This window comes from Mustela putorius, unplaced genomic scaffold (genome assembly GCF_011764305.1).
Source record: "Mustela putorius furo isolate JIRA1106 unplaced genomic scaffold, ASM1176430v1.1 tig00001059_pilon_pilon_pilon, whole genome shotgun sequence".
Taxonomy (NCBI): domain Eukaryota; kingdom Metazoa; phylum Chordata; class Mammalia; order Carnivora; family Mustelidae; genus Mustela; species Mustela putorius.
Window position 1 is genome coordinate 3,717,713 of NW_025421553.1, and position 27,187 is coordinate 3,744,899.

Below are 27,187 nucleotides of genomic sequence, written 5' to 3' on the forward strand. Positions count from 1 at the left end.
GAAACAGAAGCCTTTCTTTCTTCTCTGCCCTTATTGATACTTACTTGCTGGTCCATCCTTGGTTCATTTCCTTTGGCTTCTTCCAGTTTCCCTGAGTCATGTTTCCCAGCTTTCTCAAGGTACAGCTTCACCGAAATCCTTTGATGGTTAAGGAGACAAAGGTCAGCAACACCTTCCCCTCATAGGTCTGAAAAGGAGGAGCTAAATCATGAGCACCGGTGATTAGAACAAAGGGATAATAGTTCACATTTATTATGTTTCATGTTCTGAGCAAAATTGCATGCTATATATTATGGATGCTCATAATAACTTTGTAGAAAATGGCCTTTATCATTTAACCAGTAGGCATTTCCACCAGAGAGGGATTAAAGTGAGAAATTGCATGCAAGTTTGAGTAGCTCTGGAGGAACTAAAGGCAGGGAGGTGCACCCTGAGATCTGGATGCTGTACTGGTTCTGGGCTGGCAGGACGAAGGCTTTTTCCACCTTGGAGCTAGCCTTCATGAATCTGTGCTTGCTGCTGGCATTGCTATGGGAACTGCTGATGTAGCAAATACTCTTGCTACCCCTGCCAGAGGAGCCACCTCTGTAGCTAATGCTGGGGGCTTCTACTGCTCAGGAGTGCCAGAGTGAATGCCATAGCTATGTCAGAAGCAAACTTGCCTCCCCTTCTCTCTTGCCTTCAGATCTCACCTGAGTGCCTCTCTAAGTGGAACCCAGTGGGCAAAGGAATCTGAGAAAATGTAGTTTCAGACTTCCAGTTTTGACAAAACAGGGGAGATTATTGATGGGTTTGGGATGGGGCTGCGTACCAGTGGAAAGTGGAAAGCCCTTGGCCTCGATGACAAAAGGAGTCTGGAATCCAGATCTGTACATCTGTAAAAGGCAGGGATAATAAATCATCATTTAAATAGAGAGGGAGAAAGATTTCCTGCCCTCCCTATTAAGGATTGGTTCAACTTGGACAACACTTAAAACCCAGGCAATACCACAATACCCAGGCAATACTTTAAAATACATTTGTGTGTGTATGTGTGTTTTGGGGGGGGCAAGGTTAGTGGGAATCACTACATATTTTAAGAATTTGGCACTTCATGATTATTGTTAAATAGGTATGTTTCTATAGTTTCTCATTCTTCATTACTAGCATACTTTGACCGCATTCCCTAAGTAATATAATTGTACATGTCGAGCAGATGGTCATTTTGATTTACTCGGAAATGAATTTATCAAGTTTTGCTAAAATAAAACCAAAATTTACATTAGTTTTTTCCCCAACTGGGTTTCCCAAACCCTGTAGTTTTTAGAAAGATTGTAAATATAAGATCACATTTGTATTGTGTAAAGATGAATCTTAACTGTCCTGTGGAGAACCAGTGGAAGAGAGAAGTAGGGGAAAGAGAGACCTGGGGCTACCTTGTGAGTCCTGGCAAAGGGGAGCTTGGGCCAAGGTGGTGATGTGGAGATTTTAAGGAAGTGGATGGTTTTGAGACCTTTCGGAGGTAAAATCAATAGGGCTGGGAGGTTTGAAATAGTTTGGAGCATATACATTTTTAAATCTAGCCTTAATGGCTTCTATATTGAGACACATTTTTGTGTGTGTTGGCTTCCTGTGAAATACAGATGAGTAATTGTGGGGAGTAGACACAGGATCCTTTCATTGGCACAGTCCAGGGAAAAGCCTGTTTTGATTTACAGGGAAGAGAATCTTTTTGTCCGAGCAGCCATAGAGCCTTCTGTCTGGTTATGTGTATCACTTGAAAGGTCTTTTATTGGGCATGCGTGTTTTGAGGAAACCAGCCCTTGCTACATGCTGGCAAAGAAGAGCTAAATCTCATTCTTTGTTCCTTTCTACTGTAAATGCCCTCTGAATGTCCCTGTCCCTTTCAGTCTGGCTTTATCTTCACAGGTATTTCCCTTGTCCTGGAGGCACAAATCCCTGCATGGCTAGGGTAACTCTGACATTTAAAACAGATTTGTCAGCACCATGAAAGAATCTCAAGGACTTAAATTTGATAATAGGAAATTCTATTTTGTTATGGATGCCAGAATAACGTGTATTTTGCAAAAGATACCGAATTTTATATTTTGCCAGTTGTTTGTCATTAGATGGGTATATCTTTCAAATTCTGGCTGAGTTTACAACACTGGTTCTTAACCTTTTTGGGTGACAGAACTCTGAAAATCTGATGAAAGGTTGGATCATTCCTTAGGGGGAGAAAGGTACATAATTAAATAAACATACACACTTTCATAAAATTTTCATGGTTCATGGAGACCCTGAAGTCTGCTTGTTTAAACATTCCTGTTCTAGAAAAAGCAACCCAGCCTACTTACTTTTAGTACAATTTATTTTCACCCCTATGCATCTCTATACTCAGGAAAGTTTATTGAGTGCCTACTTCATGCAGGCACTGTTAAACAGCACTAGAGAAAGTTTTTACCCTTTAGGAGTTTACAGTTTGTTGGGGAAGAAATATATGAATCTTACAAATGCATGAGTACTTAGAAATTTATATATAGAGAGAGTTATGTGGTGCTTAGGGGAACTAAAAAAAAAATTACTGAAACCTAACATGCACACAGAAAAAAAACCACACATGTCCTAAGAATAACTGCTTGATAACGTTTACCATTCAAGTACGTCTATTACTGGCACCATGATGGGAAGTTTTGCTGTGTTGCTGAGTCCAGGAGGTCAGGGAAAGGTTCTCAGCCTGGATGCCTGAGCTGGAATTTGAGACAAGAAGAGGCAAAGAGGTGGAGGAGCTAACATGTGCAGAGGCCTCGGGGTGGAAAGAGTGGGGAACATTCATGAGAAGGATAAATGAGTCCAGAGAGAAGCACCTCATAGGACACCTGAGCCTTGTTGAGGATTTGGGTTGTTAGACCCAGTAGTTTTTAGAAGGATGTGAATACAAGATCGCATTTGTATTGTGTAAAGATGAGCCTTACTGTCCTGTGGAGAAAAGGTAGAGAAGAAGAGAAGTAGGGGAAAGAGAGACCTGGGGCTACCATGTGAGTCCTGGCAAAGGCTAATGGGAGCTTGGGCCAAGGTGGTGATGTGGAGATTCAAGGAAGTGGTTTTGAGACCTGTTTGGAGGTGAAGGAGTGACTGATGTCATGGATAAAATCCAGGCTTGAAGTGTGATGCACTGAAGTAATAATCACCGGGAAATGGCAAGCTTGAAAGGGACAACTGTGAGTGGTTTTTGGTCTGTTGCGTTTGTGGTGTCTTTGCAAAGAAGTCGAAGTGCAGGAATCACATGGGTTGTTGGATATGTCTGGAGCTAGATTGGCTATTGGCTAAAATATAAATTTCGTAAAGATGTAAATTGAAATATGAAACAGAGGGATGCTGTCTAGGTAGATAGAATGCAAAGACCAAGCCCTTGACAGACCTAGGAGAAACTCCAGCATTTATTCGGCTTGGTTGAGGAGAATTACCTTCAGAGGAAATTACTTGTAGAGAAAAGAGAAGGAGAAATTTTGGCCACAGGGAGGAAAAAACATCTAGAGTGAAAATCTGCTTACTAAAGAGCTTCCTTTCTTCTTCATTCCCAGATGCTAGAAGCCAGATAGGTATCTCCCAAGCAGGAGATCAGAGAATCTCACTATGAGAAAAACAGATACAATAGAAGAGACATACAGATACCAACTTTTAAAGGATCGTCCAGTGAAATAGCTGAGACTGCCTATATTTCTTTGCTCCACACTGCAGCGAAGCCATCAGTTAACATTCTCTGCACCATCCAGAGGGTTCCAGTCCTTCTAGTGCCGAATTCTTAAATACAAAGAGAGAGCCGTAATCACTTGGCATGTGAAGATAGCTTCTGTTTGGAAAGACAGAGACTGAAACAGACAATAAGCAGTGTGTATGTGTGTGTGTACTCACAGGAAATAGAGACAATATAAGAAACATGTTATAAAGGTATAATTATCTTTAAAAAAAAAAAAGATTTATTTATTTATTTGGGAGATAACATGACCTCAGGGGAGGGGCAGAAGGAGAGGGAGAGCAGACTCCCCACTGAGCAGGAAGCCCATGAGGGGCTCCATCCCAAGACCCTGGGATCATGACCTGAGCTCAAGGCAGACGCTTAACAGACTGAGCCACCCGGGCGCTCCAAATGTATAATTATCCTGAGGAAAAAAAAAAATTGATATCCAAAGAGAAGAATAAGTAGACTTAAAATTCCTGTAGCAGAATTTAAAATAATTAGTAGAAGGTTTGGAAGATCATCCCCAAGGTAGAACAAAAATAAAACAGATATGTGGAACATAAGGATAAGCAATTATCAAACTTGGATATCAAACATTCGAGTAATGAAATTTCCAAGAAAAAAACGCAGAAGAGAAAAGTATTAGAGAAATAGTACAAGAAAATGTCCCAGACTGAATGATCAAACGTTGTAGAGAGAAGCTAAGGAGGGTTTGATATAATAGACTGGAAAATTAGATCCAGACCAAGAGCCATTACCATCACATTTCAAAACATTATAGGTTAAGGGAGAATTTTTAAAACTTCGAGGAAGGGAGGGATATGAGAGAAAAAAGTTTATATACAAACGTCGGCAAACCAGAATGGCGGCCTTGGGCTCCTTAACAGCAACATCAGAGAAAGAAGATGAGCATTGCCTTCAAAATGCTGAGGGGAGATTCTTTTCAGTGTAGGATTCTAAGTCCAGATAAACCATAATTACATGAGTCAAAGATATTTTGAGAAATTCCAGGTCTCAAAAAAAAAAAAAACAAAAACAAAAACAAAAAAAGTACCTGCCACGTAGAATTTCTCTGTTAACAGCTAGAAGGTACATTCCTCCAAAACCAAGACTAGCAGTCATGAGAACTGGAAATATGGGATCCATTTCCAAAGAGGCAGAAGGAATTCCCTGGATGATGGCGAAGGGAGTAATCGAAGTGACATTTGTGCAGCAGTTCTAGGGAACAGACCATCCAGGGTTGCAGGGAAGGTGTCAGTGGAACTTGTAGATTACCTAAGTATTCTCCCATCTCAGGAGGACTTCTGCAGCTCTCAGAGTTTGGATGAAGAAATTAGTGATAAAACAAGGTAAACTTGGGGCACCTGGGTGGCTCAGTGGGTTGAGCCTCTGCCTTCAGCTCAGGTCATGATCTCAGGATCCTGGGATCGAGCCCTGCATTGGTCTCTCTCTGCTCAGTGGGAAGCCTACTTCCCCCTCTCTCTCTGCCTGCCTCTCTGCCTACTTGTGATCTTTCTCCCTCTGTCAAATAAATAAATAAAATCTTAAAAACAAAACAAAACAAGGAAAATTAAGCAACCTAAAGGTGCATTAGAAAACTAGGCAATTGTTATCTTTAAGTATAAAACCTGTATAAGAATGGAATTGTGGGGGCGCCTGGGTGGCTCAGTGGGTTAAAGCCTCTGCCTTCGGATCAGGTCATGATCCCAGGGTCATGGGAGCCCCACATCTGGCCGTCTGCTCTGCAGGGAGCCTGCTTCCTCCTCTCTCTCTCTCTCTCTCTGCCTGCCTCTCTACTTACTTGTGATCTCTGTCTGTCAAATAAATAAATAAAATCTTAAAAAAAAAAAGAATGGAATTGTGTTCCTTAAACGCCATAGAGATCATCTGTGAAAATATATAATTGTGTTTATACTAAGTAAAAATTATCGAAAAATTTGGTGTAAAGACAGAGAGGCCTGTCAACATTATATTGTTTGATATAAGTGTGTTTGAGAAATGGGGGAATGTCAGTCATGATGATGGCATTTAATAGGCATGTCTGCCCAATCCATGTGAAGGCACATATATTAAAGGGTGAAGAAACGGAGACAAGGGGCTTAGGTGCCTCTCTCAAGAAGTTTGATGCTTTCAAAGAGAGAGGAGAGACTGGGAAAAAAATGAAGGGGGATATGGAATTCAGCAGACGTGTGTGTGTGTGTGTGTGTGTGTGTGTGTGTGTGTGTATAATTTTAACTATGTATTTGAGAGTGAGAGAACATGAGCAGTGTGGAGGGGCAGAGGGAGAGGGAGAAGGAGGCTCCCCACTGAGCAGAGAGCCCCACACAGGGCTCAATCCCAGGACCCCAAGTTCATGACCCGAGCTGAAGATAGACGTTTAACTTATGGAGCTACCCAGTCGCCCCATGCCTGTGTGTGCTTAAATAGTAGAAACTTGGTAATGTGAAAAGCTGGTGAAAGAATTTTTATATGGACAAATTGAATATATCTGAGAGGTAGGAGGGTGGTTACTGAAAGTCATTGAGAAGGTAAGAGGTGATGAGACACAGACAACACAAGAGGAGCGACTGACCTTAGTTGTAAGGACAGATCTGTAAATAACACAGAAGGAGATGTAGGCAAGTGTTATTTTTGGTAACAGGAAGATGAAAGAGTTGCCATCTGATGGCTACGTTTTCTTTGGAAGGAGAAAACAAAGTCAGCGGCTGATGCAGAGGGACCGGTGTATCAGAGGGTTGTGAGGTAAAGAGTCGGAAATCGCTTTGCAGAGTGAGAGTACTTAGATCAGAGAAAGAGAAAGGTGGTAGGATGTTGTGGAGTCACATGAAGTTTGTGAACATGGATATTTGTAGTATAAGTAACGTGCCCTTTTGTGTAACTCCCCCTGGCGCCGCTCAGCTAGCTGCTGAAGGCTGGATCAGAGAACCTGAATAGTTTGACTTACCCATGCGTGGGATCTTGCCAGAAATACCGAACCCAAAAACAGAGAATTGGAGGAGTTTTGAGTACTGGCGTACAGGTTATCAAAATGGCGTAAATCTCAGTTGAGTCAGGGAGGAAACGGAGAAAGGCCGAGAGGAGTGGATGAAAATTAGCAAGGTCAGTGAGCAAACAGTTCTGTTGAGGTCAAAGAAAGGCAGAAGGGGCGTAGTGGAAATAAGCAATAATAATTGCAGCTAATAGTTATTGTTTGCTTCAGTGAGCCAGGTCCTGCTCTGTGCATTTTAAATGTATTAATTCATTTTATCCTCATATCATAACAATCCTTTGTGGGAGGTTCCATGAAAACAGGCACTTAGCCAAGAAGTAATTTGTTGAAATCACATACCTTTTTGATGGGGAGGGGAGGGGACCCACCTTCAGGTTGTCTGGCTCTAGAGCCCGCATGTTTTTTGTTTTTAAAGAGTTTATTTATGTATTTGACAGAGAGCTCACAAGTAGACAGAGCAACAAGCAGAGAGAGGGGGGGAAGCAGGCTCCCTGCCAAGCAGAGAGCCTGATGTGGGGCTCATTACCAGGACCCTGAGATCAAGACCTGAGCCGAACGCAGAGGCTTAACCCACTGAGCCACCCAGGCGCCCCAGAGCCTGCATGTTTAAACCAAGATGCTCCATCAAATCTGCTCAAGAGCATGAACAGGAAGGGGAAGAGAAGGTGGCCAGAGACCAACATGTTTGTAACCACATGGTGGTTACAGATGATAAAGTCCCAAGTGTGGCCATAATGTGGTCTGCTGAGTTACTGTGAAGAGGTTATGAGAGAAATGGTCAAGGGCCTTGGAGGCCAGGGTGTTGGGAAGAGCATGCAAGTGAGAGCTGGTGTCAGTCCGATTATGGCAGAACTTAACTTGGCAGATCACAGACGTAGGAACTGCAGAACATCCCATCATTGGGTGAATCATACCATACAGACATGCTGTGCACTATGGCTGGTAGACTGTTTGCAGCCTCCTTGAGCTTGTTGGCTTTTTGAGGCCAGTTGGTGATGTGTTCTACTTCTGAGAGTCGGCATATTGTGTGATTTAAATGTTTGTCGAATGAACGAATACAAAACAGATATGTAGGAATTGAAGTGAAACTCATTTTGCTGTGCTTTCCTTAGGCAATGGATAATTCTCTATTTTCTTTAATATCTTCATTTATTTGTTTTCTGTAGGAAAGCCCATAACAGTGGTGAAGACTCAGATCTAAAACAAAGGAGGAGGTAAAAACATAAAAATGGAAGGAGGGTCGGGGAGAAGGAAGAAGGATCAACCAGAGTGGGAATTGTTGTTGTTAGTGACAGCTTTAAGGTCATTATGAAAGAATTAACTTGGAGATACCAGCTTTGGCTTCATTTGGTTCCCAATCTTCCATTCTGTAGGATCCTTAACAATTTCTCTTTTTTTTCCTGCTTCTTTGTATCTTAGAGGAACTGTCTTGGTTATCTACTGCTACAATAAAACCACTCCAAAACTTGGTGGCTTAAAGCCACCATATATATGTTGTGTGTTTCTGTTGATTGAACAGGCTAGTTTTGCTAGTCTCATATGAAGCTACAGTCAGAGGGCAGATGGGGCTGGAATATTCAAGAGGCCCCTCTCTCTCTCTTGTTTGATGTCTTGGCAAAATGGTGGGAAGCCTTAGACTTCTCTCTCTCTTTGTGGTCCCTCCACCTGGTTCTCAGCTTCTTGAGATGGCAGCCAGGAGGACGCAAGAGCCGCCCGCTCCGTGAACAGATAGATAGTTTGGGACCGGGCAGAGTATAGCCCCTCCACGTCATTCTGTTAATAAAGTCCGTCACAGCTCCAGTGCTAATTGGGGGGAGGGGAAATAAACTCTACCTCTGTTGATCTGGGAAGGGGGTGTGACAGGACTCGGTGCTCATATTTAGTCCACTGCAGGGGTATAGAGCATTGCCATGGCAGATTTTGTTGGAAGTGCTTGATTTTGTGGTCTTTTTGGGGACCGTGGTGACATTTGCCCTAATCTGCTTTCACATGTCTGTAGACTCATTCAGATGTCTCACTGAATCGAGGATCACTGACTGAGGGAGGGGTAATAACTGCTACTGATGTTTGGATTAGTCATTTTATTGCAAAATTCCATCTGAAGAACTAAAGTGAATCTTTCTGAAATTTTTTATTTGTCATAAATGTGTTTTTTTTTTTCTTTTGTTCTTCTCATTTTGTCTTCAGGTCACGCTCACGCTGTAACACGAGCAGTGGTAGTGAATCGGAAAATTCTAATAGAGAGCACCGGAAAAAGAGAAACAGGTAATATTTGATACTGTAGTTATCTGGAACTCCAAAATCAGGGGTTGCTGGTGGTGGTAGAAGCTGTGTATCCTATTTCTTTTTCCTTTTCTCTCTCTGTCTTTTTTTTTCCTCTTTCCTTTCCCTCCCCTCCTCACCCCTCCCCTTCCCTCCCCTTCCTTCTTTTCCTTCCTTCCTTTAAGATTTTGTTTATTTACTTGGCAGAGAGAGAGGAAGAGAGAGAGAGAGCCTGTGCGTGTGAGCTCACAAGCAGGGGGCAGAGGGAGAGGGAGAAGCAGGCTCCCCACTGAGCATGGAGCCCGATGTAGGGCTCAGTCCTGGACCCCAAGATCATAATGAGCCAAAGGCAGACACTTAACCAACTGAGCCACCCAGGCACCCCTGTGCATCCTATTTCTTTCTTTCTTTTTTTTTTTTTTAAAGATTTTATTTATTTATCAGAGAGAGAGAGGGAGAGCAAGCACAGGCAGACAGAATGGCAGGCAGAGGCAGAGGGAGAAGCAGGCTCCCCGCTGAGCAAGGAGCCCAATGTGGGACTCGATCCCAGGATGCTGGGATCATGACCTGAGCCGAAGGCAGCTGCTTAACCAACTGAGCCACCCAGGCATCCCGCATCCTATTTCTTAAGTCTGATTTCCTTTTAAGAAGGAATCTGGCATTGTTTTTCTTATCTTTATAATAAGATGATTAAATAACTTGACAACGAGGGTCCCTTCTTGTTAATTAAAAAAAAAAAAAAAAAAAGATGATCTGTATTTAGGTACAATGTGTAGTGACTTTGTCTAAGGACGGTAAGAAATGTGACCATTCTAGAGGGATTTCTCCCTGAAGTACCTTTTAACGTGACATTACTTATTTTGTCCAGCCCAAACCAAGAGACTTCATGTTTCCTAGATTTCATGGTCTTAGTCTTATTCGTGTACATGAACATATGTGAGAGAGCACCATGCTGGGAGTGAGACGGATTGGGTTGCTGGTTGTCCCAGTTTCTCCCCCTTTCTTTCTTTCGTTGGTTCGTTTTTGTTTTTCAAGATTTTATTTATTTATTTGACAGAGACAGACACAGTGAAAGATGGCACACAAGTCAGGGGAGTGGGAGAGGGAAAGCAGGCTTTACACGAAGCAGGGAGCCTGATGTGGGGCTCCTTCCCAGGACCCTGAGGTCATGACCTGAGCTGAGGGCAGATGCTTAACGACTGAGCCACCCAGGAGCCCCTGGTCATCCCAGTTTCTAACTTAGTCATTCTCAACCGGGAGCAATTCTGTCTTGCCCCTCCAGTCTCTGAGGATGTTTGGCCATGTTTTTGAGACTCTTGATTGTCACAGTTGTGTAGGTGTTGGGTGGGTATCCTGCAGTGCACAGGTCACCCAAGAAGTATCTGGTCCAAGAGATGTCAGTAGTGCCACTGCTGAGAAACCCGTTCCCACCTGATGTGGAGTGCTGGCCTGCTTGCTTTGTTTTCCTGGGTCATCTTTTTCCCTTCTGTAAAGTGAGGCAGCCTGAGGAGATAATCTCCGAGGACCTTCTCCTGTACGTGGAGCCCCGTGCTTGGCACACACTGAATTGGCCTGCCTGACGATAAAGCCTGTGTAACACTAGCCCAGACAGCATTGTGATTGTGGGTGGTTTTCTTAGGAAAGCTTTCTCTGTGGAGCCTTCCTCGGGGCTGGAGCCACATGAGACAGGGGTGAGATCTCAGTGTGTTAGGACACCTTTCTCAAGGAAATGCTGACAGTTTCTTCATTTGTAAAAGCACAGGTGTGGAGGGTGACTTTTCCCTCAAGTACCCTCTTCCTGCTGTAAAATTCAGTATCTGCATAAACCACACGAAACAAAGCAAAGAAGGAATAACATATTTTCCTCCTGTTTGCACTTACTGATCAAGCCAGTATCTTAGCTTGTCTGTTTCTGTTTTGCTTGTTGTATTCTAAGTTGTGATCATATATGCTTCAAGTCTCAACTTCTCGGAAGGTGGCCTGTTTAACACCATTGTCTCTTGGGGTCAGAAGTGCTCATGGCGCCATTCGCTGCTCTTACGAAGCACTGTTTGGTTGCCAGCAAAACCTTAAGCAGCCTGTTTTTGATCCAGTTTCTGATCCAGTTTGAATGTTCCTCATACGTGTTTTCTCCCTCACCAGTTTCTCCCTTTGCCCTCCCCAAACGATTTTGTAGATTGGCTTTCTTTATAGTGTATTAGTGGTGCTTTTGAGAGTGGTGATGGTTCTGAATGTTGACATGCCAATGTACTTTGTAAGGCTATTAATGAGAAATCCCTTTCAAAACACACTCTGACCCAAAGGCTTTCAAACTCATTTATTTTACCTGTAGAAATACTGCCCGAGGGTTACATACATTGCCTGTGTCTATAGAAGATGAGGTCTAGGGTGTAGCAAAACCTGGGCAGAGGGAAAAATACGTCTTCCATTTCCATTCTCCATTCCTGAAAATTCTGGTGCAGAGGTGACAGTGTGCGGGGAAGGAGGGGGGCAGACACATTATTTCGTCTGTGGACGCTGAGTCCTCATTATGTTCTGTTACTGCTCACCCCTTCGTCCCATTATTATAGCTTTTTAGATTTTGCCGGAGCCCATTCAGTTCACATCAGAGATCTGAATATTTATTTATTTATTTATTTTTTTTTAAATATATTTTTTAAGATTTTATTTATTTATTTGACAGAGAGAGATCACAAGTAGACGGAGAGGCAGGCAGAGAGAGAGACAGAGAGAGGGAAGCAGGCTTCCTGCCGAGCAGAGAGCCCGATGTGGGACTCGATCCCAGGACCCTGAGATCATGACCTGAGCCGAAGGCAGCGGCTTAACCCACTGAGCCACCCAGGCGCCCAGAGATCTGAATATTTAAATGGCACCTCTTCTGACAGTCCCAATATGTCTTCTGTCTGTGATGAAGGGTTGTTTCCTCATGTCTGACTTCCAACTTGTTTAAAAAACTTCTTTTGGGGAAGAGGATGCATTTTTTTCAGCCTCATCCTGCCTTATCTCAGCCAACAGTGTGACACAGCCAAGCTCTCAGCAGCAGCCTTTGTGCTGTTATTAAAGGAACTGGGTAACTCTAGAATGGGGCAGACTGAATCCTGGACATGCTGGTGTTCTCCTTCCTGCCAGCCAAGTCTCTCAGTTCAGCCCCAATACTTGATTACCTCTGAAACCAGAGCCTGCACCTGACCCTCCCTGCCTTCCTGTCTCCCTGTGGGAGCCGTAGCCGGGGGCAGCAGGGAACAGACTGTGCAGCGTTGGTTTTTGGACATTTCTCGAAGGCTCTGGTGTGTCCAGTAGAACTGCGGACAGACCCAGATTTACTCGTTTGGAGATTGTGTGTGATCTTTGTAGTTTTGGGGGTATTGTTCCCTTTGTTATTCCTTCCTGCTGGAACTTTTTTGTTTTTTTAAACAAGGATAGATTGTATTTGTTTGTTTTAATGAAAAAGAGCAAGCATGAGTGAGATGATGGGGCTGAGGGAGAAGCAGATTCCTTGCTAAGCAGAGAGCCTGATGCAGGACTCGATCCCAGGACCCTGGGATCCTGACCTGAGTCAAAGTCAGATGCTTAACTGACTGAACCATCCAGGTACCTGTGGATTTTTTTTCTTTTCTTTTTTTTTTTTTTTTTTAAATATAAGGAAGACTTAACCTGTTAGATTTGAGGCCACTCTGGGAATAGTGGGGTGTTTTGTTTTGTTTTATTTTTTAAAGATTTTATTTATTTATTTGACAGACAGAGATCACAAATAGGCAGAGAGGCAGGCAGAGAGAGAGAGAGAGAGAGAGAGAGAGAGAGAAGCAGGCTCCCTGCTGAGCAGAGATTCCCAATGTGGGGCTCGATCCCAGGACCCTTAGATCATGACCTGAGCCGAAGGCAGAGGCCTAACCCACTGATCCACTTTGGTACCCCTTTTGTTCTGTTTTGTTTTGGTTTTCACCCATGTCTACCTGTTGGATCTTAAGCCTCTTCACTGTTCTGGTGGATAACAACTTGAAACTCTCTCATTTTGTGTGAGGAGGAACACAAGTGAATGCAACAATGTTCACAAATCAGCTTTATCCATAGCAGTTGCTGTGGCTTTTCATAACCATTAAAAGTAAATAATAATAATTCACACCAACTCTGGAAGGCTGGTATTAGGAACACGGATTGTTGTTTAAAACAATTTCGATTTTAGAAAAATGTAACTGTAGGTAAGCACCTCGACTCTCACCTTTGGGTCCAGAGCTGTGGAGGCCAGGTGTGTGAGGGTCCTCCTGTCTGTTGTGTGTTCACACCTGTGTTCCATTCCACACGGTTCCCCATAGCGCCCGAGGGCTTGGCTTCCCCCTTCATCTGGTGAGTTGTTGATGTCTTTCTTTACGCCCTTCCATTTTAGTTGTTTTTCCTTTATTATTTTTATAATCTGGATGAGTATCCTACAGTTTTCTAGGTTTTGAGGTTTGAATAGACAGATTTTTACCACCCCCCCCTTTTTTTTTCAAGAATGAGCTGGAAGTTGGAGCACCATTTGTTGTTGTAACATCTAGGATGACAAACACTTATTTCCCCCTTACTGTCCCTGTATCTTCATCCCTGTCCTCTTGTCTCCCTTTTTATCTTTCTCTTACATTATTTTTCCTCACTTAGTTCCTTTCATTTTCTTTCCTTAGCTTCTCTCCAATCTGTCTTCCTTTCTCTCGTCTTCTTTGTTTTTTTTTTTTTTTTTTTTTAAGATTTTATTTATTTATTTAACAAACAGAGATCACAAGCGGGCAGAGAGGCAGGCAGAGAGAGAGGAGGAAGCAGGCTCCCTGCTGAGCGGAGAGCCTGATGCGGGACTCGATCCCAGGACCCTGAGATCATGACCTGAGCAGAAGGCAGAGGCTTAACCCACTGAGCCACCCAGGTGCCCTCTCCTGTCTTCTTTGAGTTCTGCTGCTACTTAGGAGCCAGGGAAGCGTCAGGAAAACCCTCCCAAAGATGTGGGTCAGGGCCTCGGTTCTGTCCTGCCCTGGTGTTTGACTTTAGGCAACTCTTGAAACCACTTTAAATCTGAATTTGCTCATCTTTAAGGTGGAAGATATACTAATCTCTGTTGTCGAATGGGTCACATGAACATCACTTAAAACCGAGAAAGTGAGATGCTTGGCAGTGGGACCACATGGTCTGATATTTGGCCTTGAAGTCAGGCTCTTCCTGGCCTGTCCCCCTTCTCCTCCTTCTCCAGCCCCTTCTCCAGCTCTTCCCACTTTTCTTTAGTCCTGTCTTCCTTGCTCCCACATTCACTACCTTTACACACGTGGTTCTTTTCAGACAAGGCCTTCTTAGTCTCTGATTCATCAGTAGGTTTTAATGGCTTCATGAAATTGTGTGTAAAAGTCTCTGTTTCCGGCGCACCTGGGTGGCTCAGCGGATTAAAGCCTCTGCCTTCTGCTCAGGTCATGATCCCAGGGTCGTGGGATCCAGTCCCACATCGGGCTCTCTGCTCAGCAGGGAGCCTGCTTCCTCCTCTCTCTCTCTGCCTGCCTCTCTGCCTCCTTGTGATCTCTGTCAGTCAAATAAATAAATAAAATCTTAAAAAAACAAATCTCTGTGTTTCCAAGTGTACGATTTTCTGGTGATAGGGTCTGTAGCCTTCATCAGAGGCTTAAGGGGTTGTCTCTGTGACCCCCCAACATTTATTAAGGGGTCCTTATGATCAAAACAATGAAGGACAGATGGATAATGGGAAATGAAATTGATATTTCAATTCACTGGTGGGATTAACAACTAAAATGCTTCAGTTTTCTTTAGAAATGACTGCCTTTGCTCTACTGATTTGTGAAACAGTCAGTTCGACTAAATTTATCAAATTGGGAGCCCAGCAAGTACCAGGCAGTATGAAGCTAATGATCTATGTGAATATTCGATTATACCCACTTTCACTAGTTAGAATTTTGAGTCTTGCACCTGAGATCAGAAGGTTCAGCCAGCTGGTACCCAAAGGTCTGAGCCTCTGGGCCTTGCTCTGGACTTGCCCGGGGTGTATGTTGAAGGAGAACCAAGGGAGTAGACTTATCAGAGTAAAACCTTTCACAAGCCGAGATTTCCCTTAAAATACCTTGAGCTTAATAAAATATCCTTTACAGCCAAAGAAACCAGTCAGTAAAATATCCTTTGTGCTATTGATGAAAATAGGCAGTCAGTCCTTCAAGCATTCACTGGGGAGACTCTGTGGATTACTTAGTCATTAGCTTTGATGTGTTGCTAGGCTTTTAGGAGTTGAGGTGGGAGATTTGGAGGGGGCGTGGGGGGGCAGTGATGGAGAAGTTGTCTGGTGTCTTTTGCATAAGCATAAATGTGGAAGTAACTCTGTAGCATGGAGAGGATTAAAAGAGCAAAAGAAGTGAGCGGCTTCAGGTGAGAGCAGGACTAGGGGACATTGGTCGCAGAGGTCCATTTGGGTTTTTCCTTCCTTTTATCCTGGGGCATGTGCGTTATCAACATGTGAGTAATGTGTGTGAGGCTGTGTGTGTGCGTGTGTGTGTGCGTGTGCTAGCACGGTAGAGTACAGAGCAAAGAAGAGGGGAGCCTGCGTTATGAGTGTGACCCTACTTGGAAGGTCACAGTGGTGAGTTCCTAGTTTACTTTATCCTCTGCATCTTAGTCCCACCACCCCCCACCCCCATCCCAAAACATACACACACACACACACACACACACACGGAATAATACCAGCCCTGCCTACCTCACAAGAGGTTTGTAAGGATCCAGGAGGCAATGAAGGTGCTTTGAAAAGTAGAATGTGCCTTGCATAATAAGCAGAGACTATGAGATGAATGAGAATGTTCAGTACTGCTCAGTTTCATCTGAAGTCCCCATACATCTGTAAAATGGGGCCCAGCTCCCTCTAATGAAAAAGTCAGTGTTCCTAACGAATTCATTCCACCACAGGTGTAGTTAGAGTTTCTTCTTGAGGTGTCTTGAGAATCTGTGTCTGAATAATGGGTTAAAATGGTTTTAAATAATAAATACATTCCACAAACTCTCTTATGTTATTGTTTAAAAAAAAAGAAAGGAAGACAAAAGCTGTCTTCTGTGGCGCTGCAACTTGTAGGGATGGTATATCTGAGTGGGGCAAATCTAGAAGATGAAGTTTTGGTAGGGTTTTCTGGTTGTTAGAGTCATTAAATAAAACAAGAACAACAACAACAAAACAACAAAAAACACCAGCTTATTATCCTTGTGCCTCAAGGAAAAGGATGAGCTTTGAATGGTAGCAAGCTTAAACCAGTGGGTAGTTTTTCCTCATTGCCTGAAAATAGGTCCCCTTGAAAGCATTCTCTGTTGCCCTGTCCCTTATTTGTCCCTTGTTTGAAGCAAGGTAAAAACGGGGGGTCTGGAGAGGGCAGTTCATCTGAATCCAGTAAAAACAGACAGTGTTCACCATGGTGCAGATTGCAAGGGTTACTGATTTCCACTTTAATAAGTCCATTCAAGATTTAGGTATTTGATATGGATGATTTAGGGCTTCCAGAGCATAATCAAAGTTGACAGAGATGACTCTAGTAGTACAAAGTTATAGCAACCGAGGAATGCTGTCAGATTACTGAGCCCTTGAGGTCGAAGTAGGTTGCAAAATTACAAAAACAGAATGAGTTTGAAAGGGAAATTGCACCAAAGGCAGCCCATTTTTGTAGGGAAAGCATAAGGAATAAATGGAAGAGACAGAAACACCTTTAAGGGCAAATGAGAATAATTTATTGATGGTGGGGGTAGGTTGGGAAAAGCAAATGAATTTTTTGCTTGCTGGTCTTCAGGGAGTGTGTCGACAGATGCCTGGAACCAACATAAATTTCCCCAGGGAATAAAAATTACTGAAAAAATAGATGAAGATTGGTTTATAGCAGGTGATCCAGAAATGAATGAGTTGATGAGAAACGCAAGTCCACAATCACTTGGGACCCACAGGCTTAATATTAGTGATGGAGTGGCCATATGAAGCAATTGTCTGGACGGTCATGCTATCGCTGAAGAAGAGAGGTTGGTTTCGACATGTCTCACTGGCTTGGAAATAAAACACAAAGAGAGAAAACGTAGAGTTTTAAAGCTAGAAAGGATCTTTGCAGTAATTCGGTAGATGAAGAGACAGACTTGACCTAAGATAAGCAGTTTGCCCGGAGCTGGGATAAGGCAGAGCTCAGGAACACCGTTCATCTTGAAGCTTTGTCATACATTAGCTCCGTGGGCTTTCTCAGGTTCAGCCTTAAACGTGGTCTTTATCCCAGTGAACAAGGAGTGACTTAAGAAATGCTAGAAAGGAAGGTTCTGTTAGGAACAAAACTGCCCAGGTAAAGGTAGAGGGCCAAGTGAGATCCATGGGGTTTGGTAACATAAGGAATTTCATAGAAGAGGCAGAACTGTAATTGGGAAGTGAGAAAGAGACCAGGGATAGTCATCATCTTCATTATTGTTATCAAGTGATTATATGGCATTTCGTCTTCAAAACCTTTTGCAGACTTTAATTGTCAAGTGCAGTCATAATCTAAATTGCATAGGTCGTCTGGAAAAGTAGGGTGTTTGAGTTTGGTGAACCATACGGGAAACGTTTAGAATTCTCATATTCAGAAACATTGTTGGATTATGCCTTATTCTAAAGCAGTGGTCTCCCTTATATAGTAATTAAAAAAATAGAAGTCTTGTTATGATAGTCTTCCTGACCCAGCTGTTAACTCTCCTTTCTTGTGGATGAGGAAATGGACAAAATATGGGAAATGTAGTTCTTACCTTGAAGAGTGCATGAAAGAAGCACTTAGAATTTTTGAGGTTCACTTTTAAGTGCAGCATTTGAAAATGAGTACATCCCCAGTGTAACTGACAGTGGACTCCTTTTTTCCCCTTGAGACTGTCATGCCTACCTCTCCTATGAGAGCACATTTGACTTTTTAAAAGGAATTATGTCGATACAATGCTTGCAGTGTTTTTATTCTTCGAAATGTACATCTTTACACCAAAATTAAAATACAGCAGGAGAGGAGCGAAAACGCAGTCCTGGTATATCCCATACTTAGGGGTAAATGACACAAGGCAAACTTGTTAAGAGAGGACATCTTTTACTTGAATGTCTATTTATTTATTCTCTCATGCACAGAACAATTCACTCCTGCCTTTTAAGGATTGAGCATTATAATAGTCTTGCTTTTAGGGCTAGGATTTTTCCTTTCCACATAGCACCTGTGTTTTCTGGAGCAGTTCAGGGATGGAAGAAGTGACACTTTCATTCTTGTAATGAGGCTCCATTAACCAGAGGCCTTTTGTAAGGGTGTAATTTCAAACTTCATTACAGACTAAGGCAGCTACACAACCCATTACTCAGAGAAAATGTGCTTCTGTTGTGACTCTCCAATGAGCCTTACATTTTTAATGTGCCTTGTTAGAATATTTATGAAACAGTATCACCAGTAGAGGGCATCTGTCTTTGAAACAGTATCACCAGTAGAGGGCATCTGTCTTTGAAACCTGTGAATATCAACTGACAGGGTTTCAAGGCCCTCGCTTTAGACTTTTCCATTAGAAAAACAGAAGTTAAAGGTACATGTCATAGTCTGAAATCCTTTCTGATTCAGTTTTAATTACTAGCAAGTTATCAGAAGTTTGCATGGTCATGTCTTAGGAGTTTTATTATTTTATCATCAGGGTAAAGTCTGAGTATGAAAGGAACCTGCTAAAATCCACACTGGAAGGGAATGAGTGTATACAAATTGTACTTTCTTTTAAATGTCTGTCCTCTGGGAAAAGTCTGTTTGCTATGCTGGTAGGCTTGCCCTCTGAAAATATCTGAAGATGCTGAGTTCCTGATTAAAAAAATTTAGCGTTGTGAAATTTAGTCCTGTCCATGAACTGTGTATCAGGTTAGCTAAGATGGAAGCTATGGCCTAAAAGACTCCAAGGTTAGGAGGAGATGTGGGTTTTATTTTATTTTATTAAAAAAAATTTTTTTAAGATTTACCAAATCAATCAATCAATCAATATTTACTTATTTTTAGAGAGAGCAAGAGCTAGTGCATGAGCATGGTGAGAGGGGCAGCAGGAAAGCGGGTCTTAAGCAGAGTCTGCAGTGAGTGCAGAGTCTGATAAGCGGCTTGATATTACAACCCTCAGACCAGCACCCAAGCTGAAAACCAGAAGTCAGTCGCTTAACCAACTGTGCCATCCAGATACCCTAGGAGACCTGGGTTTTATGTGTTTTTCTGGGCAATTTGAGGTGTGGGCTCCTGTGTGAGGGGTGAAAACTCCTGCCAGCCTGACCCCTTCCTGTTGAGTGTCTCTTCTGAACTCTAGGACTGCTCCCCCACCAGACTGTCACATGATAATATAGAATGGCTCAGAGATCATAGGTCCTGGCTGCAAAAATACATGTATATGTTTGTATGTATATGCACATGGCGTTTTCAAGCAGGAGTGTTTGTTGCAAAGAATGATGAATAATTATGACCTCAAGTAGTACACCTTCTCCTATTTTTCTGTAGATAATTCTAATGTTAAGGTTCATAGCAGTGTATATTCAATTTTAATTTCCTCTGTACATGCTCTGAGACAGGGAACTATGTTCTTGAATCTGTAAAACATGCCAGGACTGTATCCTGTTAATTTTCAAGTAACAGCCTATTTGAAATGAAAGCTTCAATGAGGAAACAGAGTTCAAAGGCTCAAAGTGTTAACAGATCATTTTTTACCTAACATGATTTCTTTTTAGAGATATTTGAATAGGCTTCTTCTTCCTAAAGTACTGTTCTTTTTAACTTGAATTCGCTTTACATTGTCTTTAAGTGGATATTTGTTACTCATGTGCTGATTTGCATTTATAAGCAAATCTAAATGCCCCCCTCCCGCCACAATCTATACTAAGCACTGTTAATAAGACAATCAAAAGATACCTGTTCAGAGAGGGAAATGTCTCCAGACTTGTCTGTTTGTTCTTTTCATTTTGGGTTTGAAGTAGTCATGTGACCATGTAGTCACAGTTGTGTTGTGATGACCTTGAAGTTTCATGCTGCTGTCTCACACGCTGAGAGCATCAGTGTCTAGAGCAGCTTCCTGAAGAACTTACAGAAATTAAAAGTAAAATATTCAGGGTTGCCTGATGGCTCAGTTGGTTAAGCGTCTGCCTTTGGCTCAGGTCATGATCCCGGGACTGAGTTCTGCATGGGGCTCCTATCTCAGTGGGGAGCCTGCTTCTCCCTCACCCTCTGCAGCTCTCCCTGCTTGTGCTCTCTCTCTCTGTCACATAAATAAAATCTTAAAAAATAAAGAAATAAAAAGGTTAAATATTAAAATAACAGGTATTTCTTTTTTTTTTAAGATTTTATTTATTTATATGAGAGAGAGAGAATAAGAGCTCAAGCAGGCAAGGGAGCAGCAGAAGGCAGCTCCTTGCCGAGCTGGCAGCCAGACATGGGACTCCATCCCAGGACTCCTGAATCATGACCTGAGCTGAAGGCAGGTGCTTAACTGACTGAGCCACTCAGGCATGCCCAGGTGTTTGATTTTTGCAAGGAATGCTCATGGCTTCGCCACATCCTTGCTCTGCATTCCAGACGGTACTGCTTTAACTTCCCCACCTCTCCTCCACAGCAGCTTACCCTTGTTACTAGAAAGACTTGATACAGACAAGGTCCAGAACTTCTGCAATGTGGTCGATACATGGGTATTGTTAGGTTCATACAGTATCTTAACAACCGGGATTGGTGGTCAATACTTAAAAACTGAAAGAGTTCACTTTAAACATATAAATTTGTAGGTTATTTTTAGAAAATGAGAGGATTTGGAAACCCTATCCTGTGATCTCACATGGCAGGTGCCTGTGCCCCCCAGCATCCCCCACCCTGGATTTCCCTTTTCCTTACTTGCATTTCCTCCCTGGCCCCTGACCACACCGAGTGTTGACCCCACTGAGCGTTCACCGTTCACTGCACTGCCTTGTCACCGTGTCAGCAGCCGTCCTCAGAACGCTCTGTGCCTGCTCAGCGGCTAATGCATGGTGCTGCCACTGTTAGCTTTCTGTACTTCTAGTTTTCTGTCTTAAAAATGAGGGTTTGGGGAGGGTGCCTGGGCAGTGCAGTCAGTTAAGCGTCCAACTCTTGATTTCAGCTCAGGTTATGATCTCGGGGTCATAAGATTGGGTTCTGCGCTGAACGTGGTTCTCTCTCCCTCTCCCCCTGCTCCTCCCCCCAGTCCCTTCACTCTCTCTCTCTCAAAAAAAGGGTGGGGGGGATCATGTCTGGCACTTCCTGTCTTTGACAACTAGTGTGAGTTTTTAAGAACATTTCAAGCAAAATTATTGATTGTTACTTTGATTTAGTGCATTAAAAAAAAAAAAGATTTTGTTTCATGATTTAAGATCAGCCCTATAGCAGACAACACTGTTTGTCTAGTCAAAACTGAACTATGTTTTAAATGGTTTTTTTGCTTGACTTGGCTATTTCTTAAAAGATTTTAAGCCAAAGATAGAAGCCTTAAACTAATACATACTTACATATTTATGTATGAATATTCTAACACACACATACATGTGTGTGTATACAAGCTTATTTACTTATGGGTATGTTAATCCAGCTAATACCTTCTTAGCTTTAAGTGACTTTAATAAAATTACTTCTTAAATAACTTTGCTTCTTAATAACTTTTCAAGAACGTATTCGATAACTTCTTAACTTGGAAAAGCAGGTTGAGAATGAGCCAAGAAATAGAGCATCACACTTGTGAATGTTAACTGGAGATGAATGGTCTTTCCTTACAGAATACGGCAGGAGAATGATATGGTTGATTCAGCGCCTCAGTGGGAAGCTGTATTAAGGAGACAAAAGGAAAAAAATCAGGCGGACCCCAACAACAGACGATCCAGACATAGATCTCGCTCGTACGTGGACTCTTTTTTATACTTTTGTTCAGAAAGCACTGAGCTTGAAGTGACATGCAGATTCTCGGGCAGATGGGGCTGTCTCTTTGAGGTCTTCTAAAGTGACTTTAGTTCCACCATGATTATCCCATTGTTTGTTTGTCATATTTACCTTCTTCTGTTTGTGACGTTCATTAACTCCAGCTGAAGCCGTAGAAGTTGGAGCATTGCCAGAACAAAATGTCAAAAACAAGGCTATCAAGACTCTGTTTTGTTTTGTTTTGTTTTGAAACAAAGCATACCTTCAACCAAGTAAGTAGGAAGTCTTTGTTCTGGAGCCTGGCTGTTGGCAGAAATACCTGCTGCTTCTCTCAATTGGAGTCTGCAGAATTCTCTGAAGTCTTGTTCGAGATTGAACCAGATGTGAATATCTTCCTATTAAATTACCATTTGTGAGCAGTAGGCAGTGAGTGATTCATTACACCCTGATGTTGGGATTTGCCTGTGCCTTCTGTTGCTAGGCAATGCCATGTGTGAGCACAATTACCCCGTAATGATGAGATTGCCAGTCCTCCAAATTAATTTTCTTTTTGAGCTGATAAAATTTCTAGGGTTTTTTGGTTTTGTCCTTGTTTTTTAATGCATGCATCATACAGATTTAGGTACCCCCCCATCCCCATGCCACTTCTCAAAGCAGACCTTTTAGTGTGAGCTGGGACTAACTACCCATCCCTTTGTGATCCTAGGTGGTTAGATGTCTTATTTGTGGAAGGAGGGCTTGGTGTCTCAGATAGGGTGGTGGAAGGACGCCAGGGACAAACTGTTTGCAGAGACAAACTGTAGGGAAGTGGAGGGGGGATCCAGGGAGCCAGGCACCGGGGGGTCAGTTTGGGTCAACAGAGTCTAGGAAAGGGCTTGGAGGACACACCCAGGACCCCATGTAGCTCTAAAGGATGCTTTTCAGTCTTAGATGCTTACTTTTAAATTAGAAGTTATCCTAGGGTGTGGTTTTGTTTTTATCAGTAGTACATCCTAATGAGTGATGTCTGTTTTTTTTCCGAATAGAAAACCCTCAAATAGTCACTATGCAATGTACCAGACCCTTACAGATTTAATTTATTTGTTGCTCCCTTAAGTTTTTGTTCTGGAACCTAATTAAAAAGTACAATTTAAAGCAGAAGTTAAGGAATTTTCCTTTGTCTTGAATACTACCATCACCGGCTCCATTATAAAAGAGAGGTTTAGAATGGCAAAAATCAAGACCTCCTGTTTGACAGTTTAACCAAAAGGCACAGAATCCCAAGATCAGGATGCAGCATAGTCATGGGTAAATCATCTGCAACCACACTTTTCCCTTTCCATGTGGAATCTTCTTCTCTGAGGGACTTGTAATACACAAGGTTTGGTGACTTGGCGTTAAGTCTTAAAAGCAACATTTAGGTCTCTAATAATTTCTAGAGCATTGGAAGTTCAATTTAATGCCAGTAGTAAATTTCATTTATTAAATAGGGGAATGTAAAATAAAGTTGGGAAAAATTTTATATATAAATTCTGAAAAAGAAAAAACTTTACTGGAGGCACCTCTCAATGGGTGTATAGATTGTTTCCACTTTTTTGCTACTGTGTTAAAAGTTTCTGTACATGTTCTGTACAAGTGTATCTGTGGAGTAAGTTATCTTATGCCCTGGGTGGAATTGCTGGGTTAGAATCTATTTCCAATGATATTAAATGTAACTATAAACTACCAAAATGATTTCTAAGAAGGCTGTATCATTTTATACTCCCACAAGCAGTGAATGAGAGTTCTAATTCTGCCCCATTCTTGCAAATACTTAGTTCTGTCTTATTAATTTTAATTAGTCTGTTTGGCTTGAAGTGGTATCCCATTATGGTTTCAATTAACATTTCCCTGATGACTAATGATGTTACCCGCATTTTCCTGTGCTTTTTGCTTACTCATGTTTAAAGTGTTTAAGTTTTTGCCCGTTTTAATTGGATTCTTTTTTATTATTTATTTGTAGGGTTCTTTATGTAGCCTGCATATAAGTTCTTTTTTAGATATGTGTGTGATGTGGATTTACTTCTAGCTTTGTTTTGCTTTTTCATGTTCTTACCATTGTTTTTTGATAGGCAGACACTTTAAATTTTGATGAAGATACCATTTCATTTTCATTTATAGTTAAGACTTTTTTACATCATATATATATATTATGTATATATATATATTTATTTATTTAAATTTTATTTTTTATTTATTTACTTGACAGAGATCACAAGTAGGCAGAGAGGCAGGCAGAAAGACAGGGGGAAGCAGGATCCCCACTGATCAGAGAGCCCGACTCGGGGCTCGATCCCAGGTGGGATCATGACCTGAGCCAAAGGCAGAGGCTTTAACCCACTGAGCCACCGAGGCACCCCAAGACTTTTTTACCTCTTAAGGAATATTTGCCTACCCCATAGTCACAAAGATGTTCCCATACCTTTTTCTAGTAGGTTTATAGATTTTGCTTTTTATTTAGGTCTGTCATCCCTCTAGTATTAATGGTTCAGCGTGTATGAGGTAGAGGTAGATATTGAGAAGTTTTTTCACGGTGCTTATGCAGTGTTCCACGTCTGTTTGTTAAAAAAGACTTATCTTCATTGAATTGCTTTGGAGCCTCTGTTGAAAATCAATTGACTGCCTATATATGGGCCAGTTTTATTTCATTGATCTATTTGTCTATTCCTAAGCCTCCATGTTGTCTTGGTTACCATAGCTTTATGTAAGACTTGAATCAGGCAGTGTCAGTTCTCCAATTTTTTTTTTTTTCCAAGATTGCTTTAGCTATTTTAGATCTTCTGCAGTTCTACATGAATTTTTGAATCAGGTTGTTAGATTTTATGGGAAAAAAAAGAACCTTAAGCTTATGAATCTATAGCTCAATTTGGAGAAAATTCTTAACTTTCATTTAAGCCTCTTAAGATACAGCAATAAATAAAGCCTCTTAAGATATAGGAATGTATCTTGGATTTTAGTACAGAGTTGCTGCATTTATTTTATTGTATTTAATCCTAAATTATTAATATTTCTTCTTTATTTCTTTCTTTTTAAATTCACTTGACAGAGATCACAAATAGGTAGGAAGGCAGGCAGAGAGAGAGAGGAAGAAGCAGGGTCTCTGTGGAGCAGAGAGCCTGATGTGGGGCTCTATCCCAGGACCCTGAGATCATGACCCAAGCTGAAGGTAGAGGCTTTAACCCTCTGAGCCACCCAGGTGCCCCCTAAATGATTAATATTTTTAGTGGTACTGAACCCTACTTTTAAAATGTCATTTTCCAATTGTTGGTTAGTAGATAGAAACAGAGTATTTTTTATGTTAATATTGTATCTTGCCACCCTGCAGCCTTATTAAATTGATTTTGTATCTCTGGAAGCTTTTTTTTTTTTTAATTCTTAGGATTTTTTTCACATTTACAGTGTTATTGTTCAGACCGCAGACCGCTTTCCTTTATTTCTAATCTTGGGTCTTCCAATATAGTGAATTACAGTGTTGCATAGAAGTAGTAGGAACGGAGACCTCCTTAGCCTGTTCTCTTTCTTAAGGGGAAAACATTCAATATGTCATATTAGGTATGGCGGTAGCTGTAAGATTGAAGAAGATCATTCTATTTCTAGTGTAAGAGTTTTTCTCATGAATGAGTTTGAATTTTGTTACAAGCTTTTTCTGCATTTGAGATGACAGTATGTGGGTTTTCTTCTTTATTCTGTTAGTGGGAGAATTACAATGATTCAGTTTTGAATGTTACATTCTTGCATTTCTGAGATAAGTCCTGATGCAGTATCCCTTCTATATATTGCTGGATTCTATTCAATATTATTTTGTTGAGAAATACTGGTCTGTAATTTTCTTGTAGTATCTTTGTCAGGTTTTGGTAATAGGCTTTTTACTGGTCATTTAAAATAATTTGACAAGTGTTCTCCTTTTCTCCATTTTCTGAAATAGTGAATGTAAAAAAAAATAGCATTATTCCTTCCTTGAATGTTTGATACAGTTTACCAGTAAAACCATCTCTGCCTGGAATTTTCTTTATGGAAAGTTTCAAATTACAATCTCGGTTTCTTGAACACATATTGATTGATTGGGCCATTCTGATTTTTACTTGTTATGTGTAGGTTTAAATATTCTTTAAAAAGTGTTTGTTCATTTTGTCTGAATTATCTTTTCGCAAAAATTTGTTCATAATAATTATTTAGTATCTTTTTAACATCTGTTGTGATATCACCTATTTTACTCCTGATGTTGATAATTTGTTTTCTCTCTTAATTTTCCCTTAATCTATCTTTTCAGAGAACTAACTTGGGGTTTATTGATTTTCTTTGTCATCTTTTACATTGATTTTCACTCTTTATTACTTGCTTCTATTCATTTTGTTTTTTATTTGTTTTTTTTCATCTTCTTAAGGTAACACTGATATGAAACTCTTCTCCCTTTTAAATTTAAGTGTAAAGTTGCAAGTATTCCCCACGCCCTGTAGTTTAAACTGTATCTCACATATTTTGCTAAATATTTTCATTATCATGTGGTTCAAAATCATTTTTAATTTTTTGTGATTTCTTTGACTCTAGACTTTTTTTAGTAGTGTTTTGGTTAATTTCAAATATTAGAGGATTTTCTAGATATCTCATGAGTATTATTGATTTCTAATTTAATTCCATTGTGATTAAAAAAAGAATCTGTGAGATTCCTTTGAAATTTATTGAGACTTGTTTTATGACCTAGCATATGATCTTTCATGATGAATGATCTGGAGGACTTGAAAAGAATGAGTATTCTCAGGCACTGGGTGTAGTCTATAAATGTCAAGTAGATCTAGTTAGCTGATAATGTTGTTCAGATGGTCTGTGTTTTTCCAATTTCTTTGTTTACTCTTCAATCAGTAATTGAGAGAGGGATGTTAAAATTTCCAGTAATGATTACGGATTTGTCCTTTGTACTCTTTGGTTCTGTCAGTTTTTGCTTCAAGTTATTTTGAAGCTCAGGTATTAGGCTTCATATTTGCAATTTTTTTGCCTTCCTGATGAATTGACCCTTTTATCATTATGAAATATCTTCTTTATGCTGACAATACTCCTTTCTCTGTGTCCGCTACATGCACAGACACACATACCCAAACTCCTGTGTGTGTATGTGTGTGTGTGTGTGTGTGTGTGTGTATCCATGGCATCTTTTTAATGCTCATTGTTTGCATGTTACATCATTTTTAATTCTTTCATATTTAGCCAAGGTGTAGTTTTCTATTTAGAGTCCATCTTGTGATCTCCTGTAGACAGCATACAGTTGGGCTTTCTATTTTTAATCTAGTCTGACCA

General features: G+C 41.2%; 1 protein-coding gene across 4 annotated transcripts in view; it reads left to right on the forward strand.

The window, feature by feature from the left end:
• The window catches only part of EPB41L4A (erythrocyte membrane protein band 4.1 like 4A), a 250,082-nt gene that overhangs the window by 205,414 nt on the left and 17,481 nt on the right, over positions 1-27,187 (forward strand). Inside the window, exons 16-18 of one of the 4 annotated variants that reach the window (XM_045087135.1) lie at positions 7,877-7,924; positions 8,898-8,975; positions 21,739-21,858. In XM_045087135.1, the coding sequence (XP_044943070.1) occupies positions 7,877-7,924; positions 8,898-8,975; positions 21,739-21,858 (246 nt within the window). The remainder of the gene's footprint in view (positions 1-7,876; positions 7,925-8,897; positions 8,976-21,738; positions 21,859-27,187) is intronic. The other 3 variants (XM_045087137.1, XM_045087136.1, XM_045087138.1) reach the window with 3 other exon arrangements.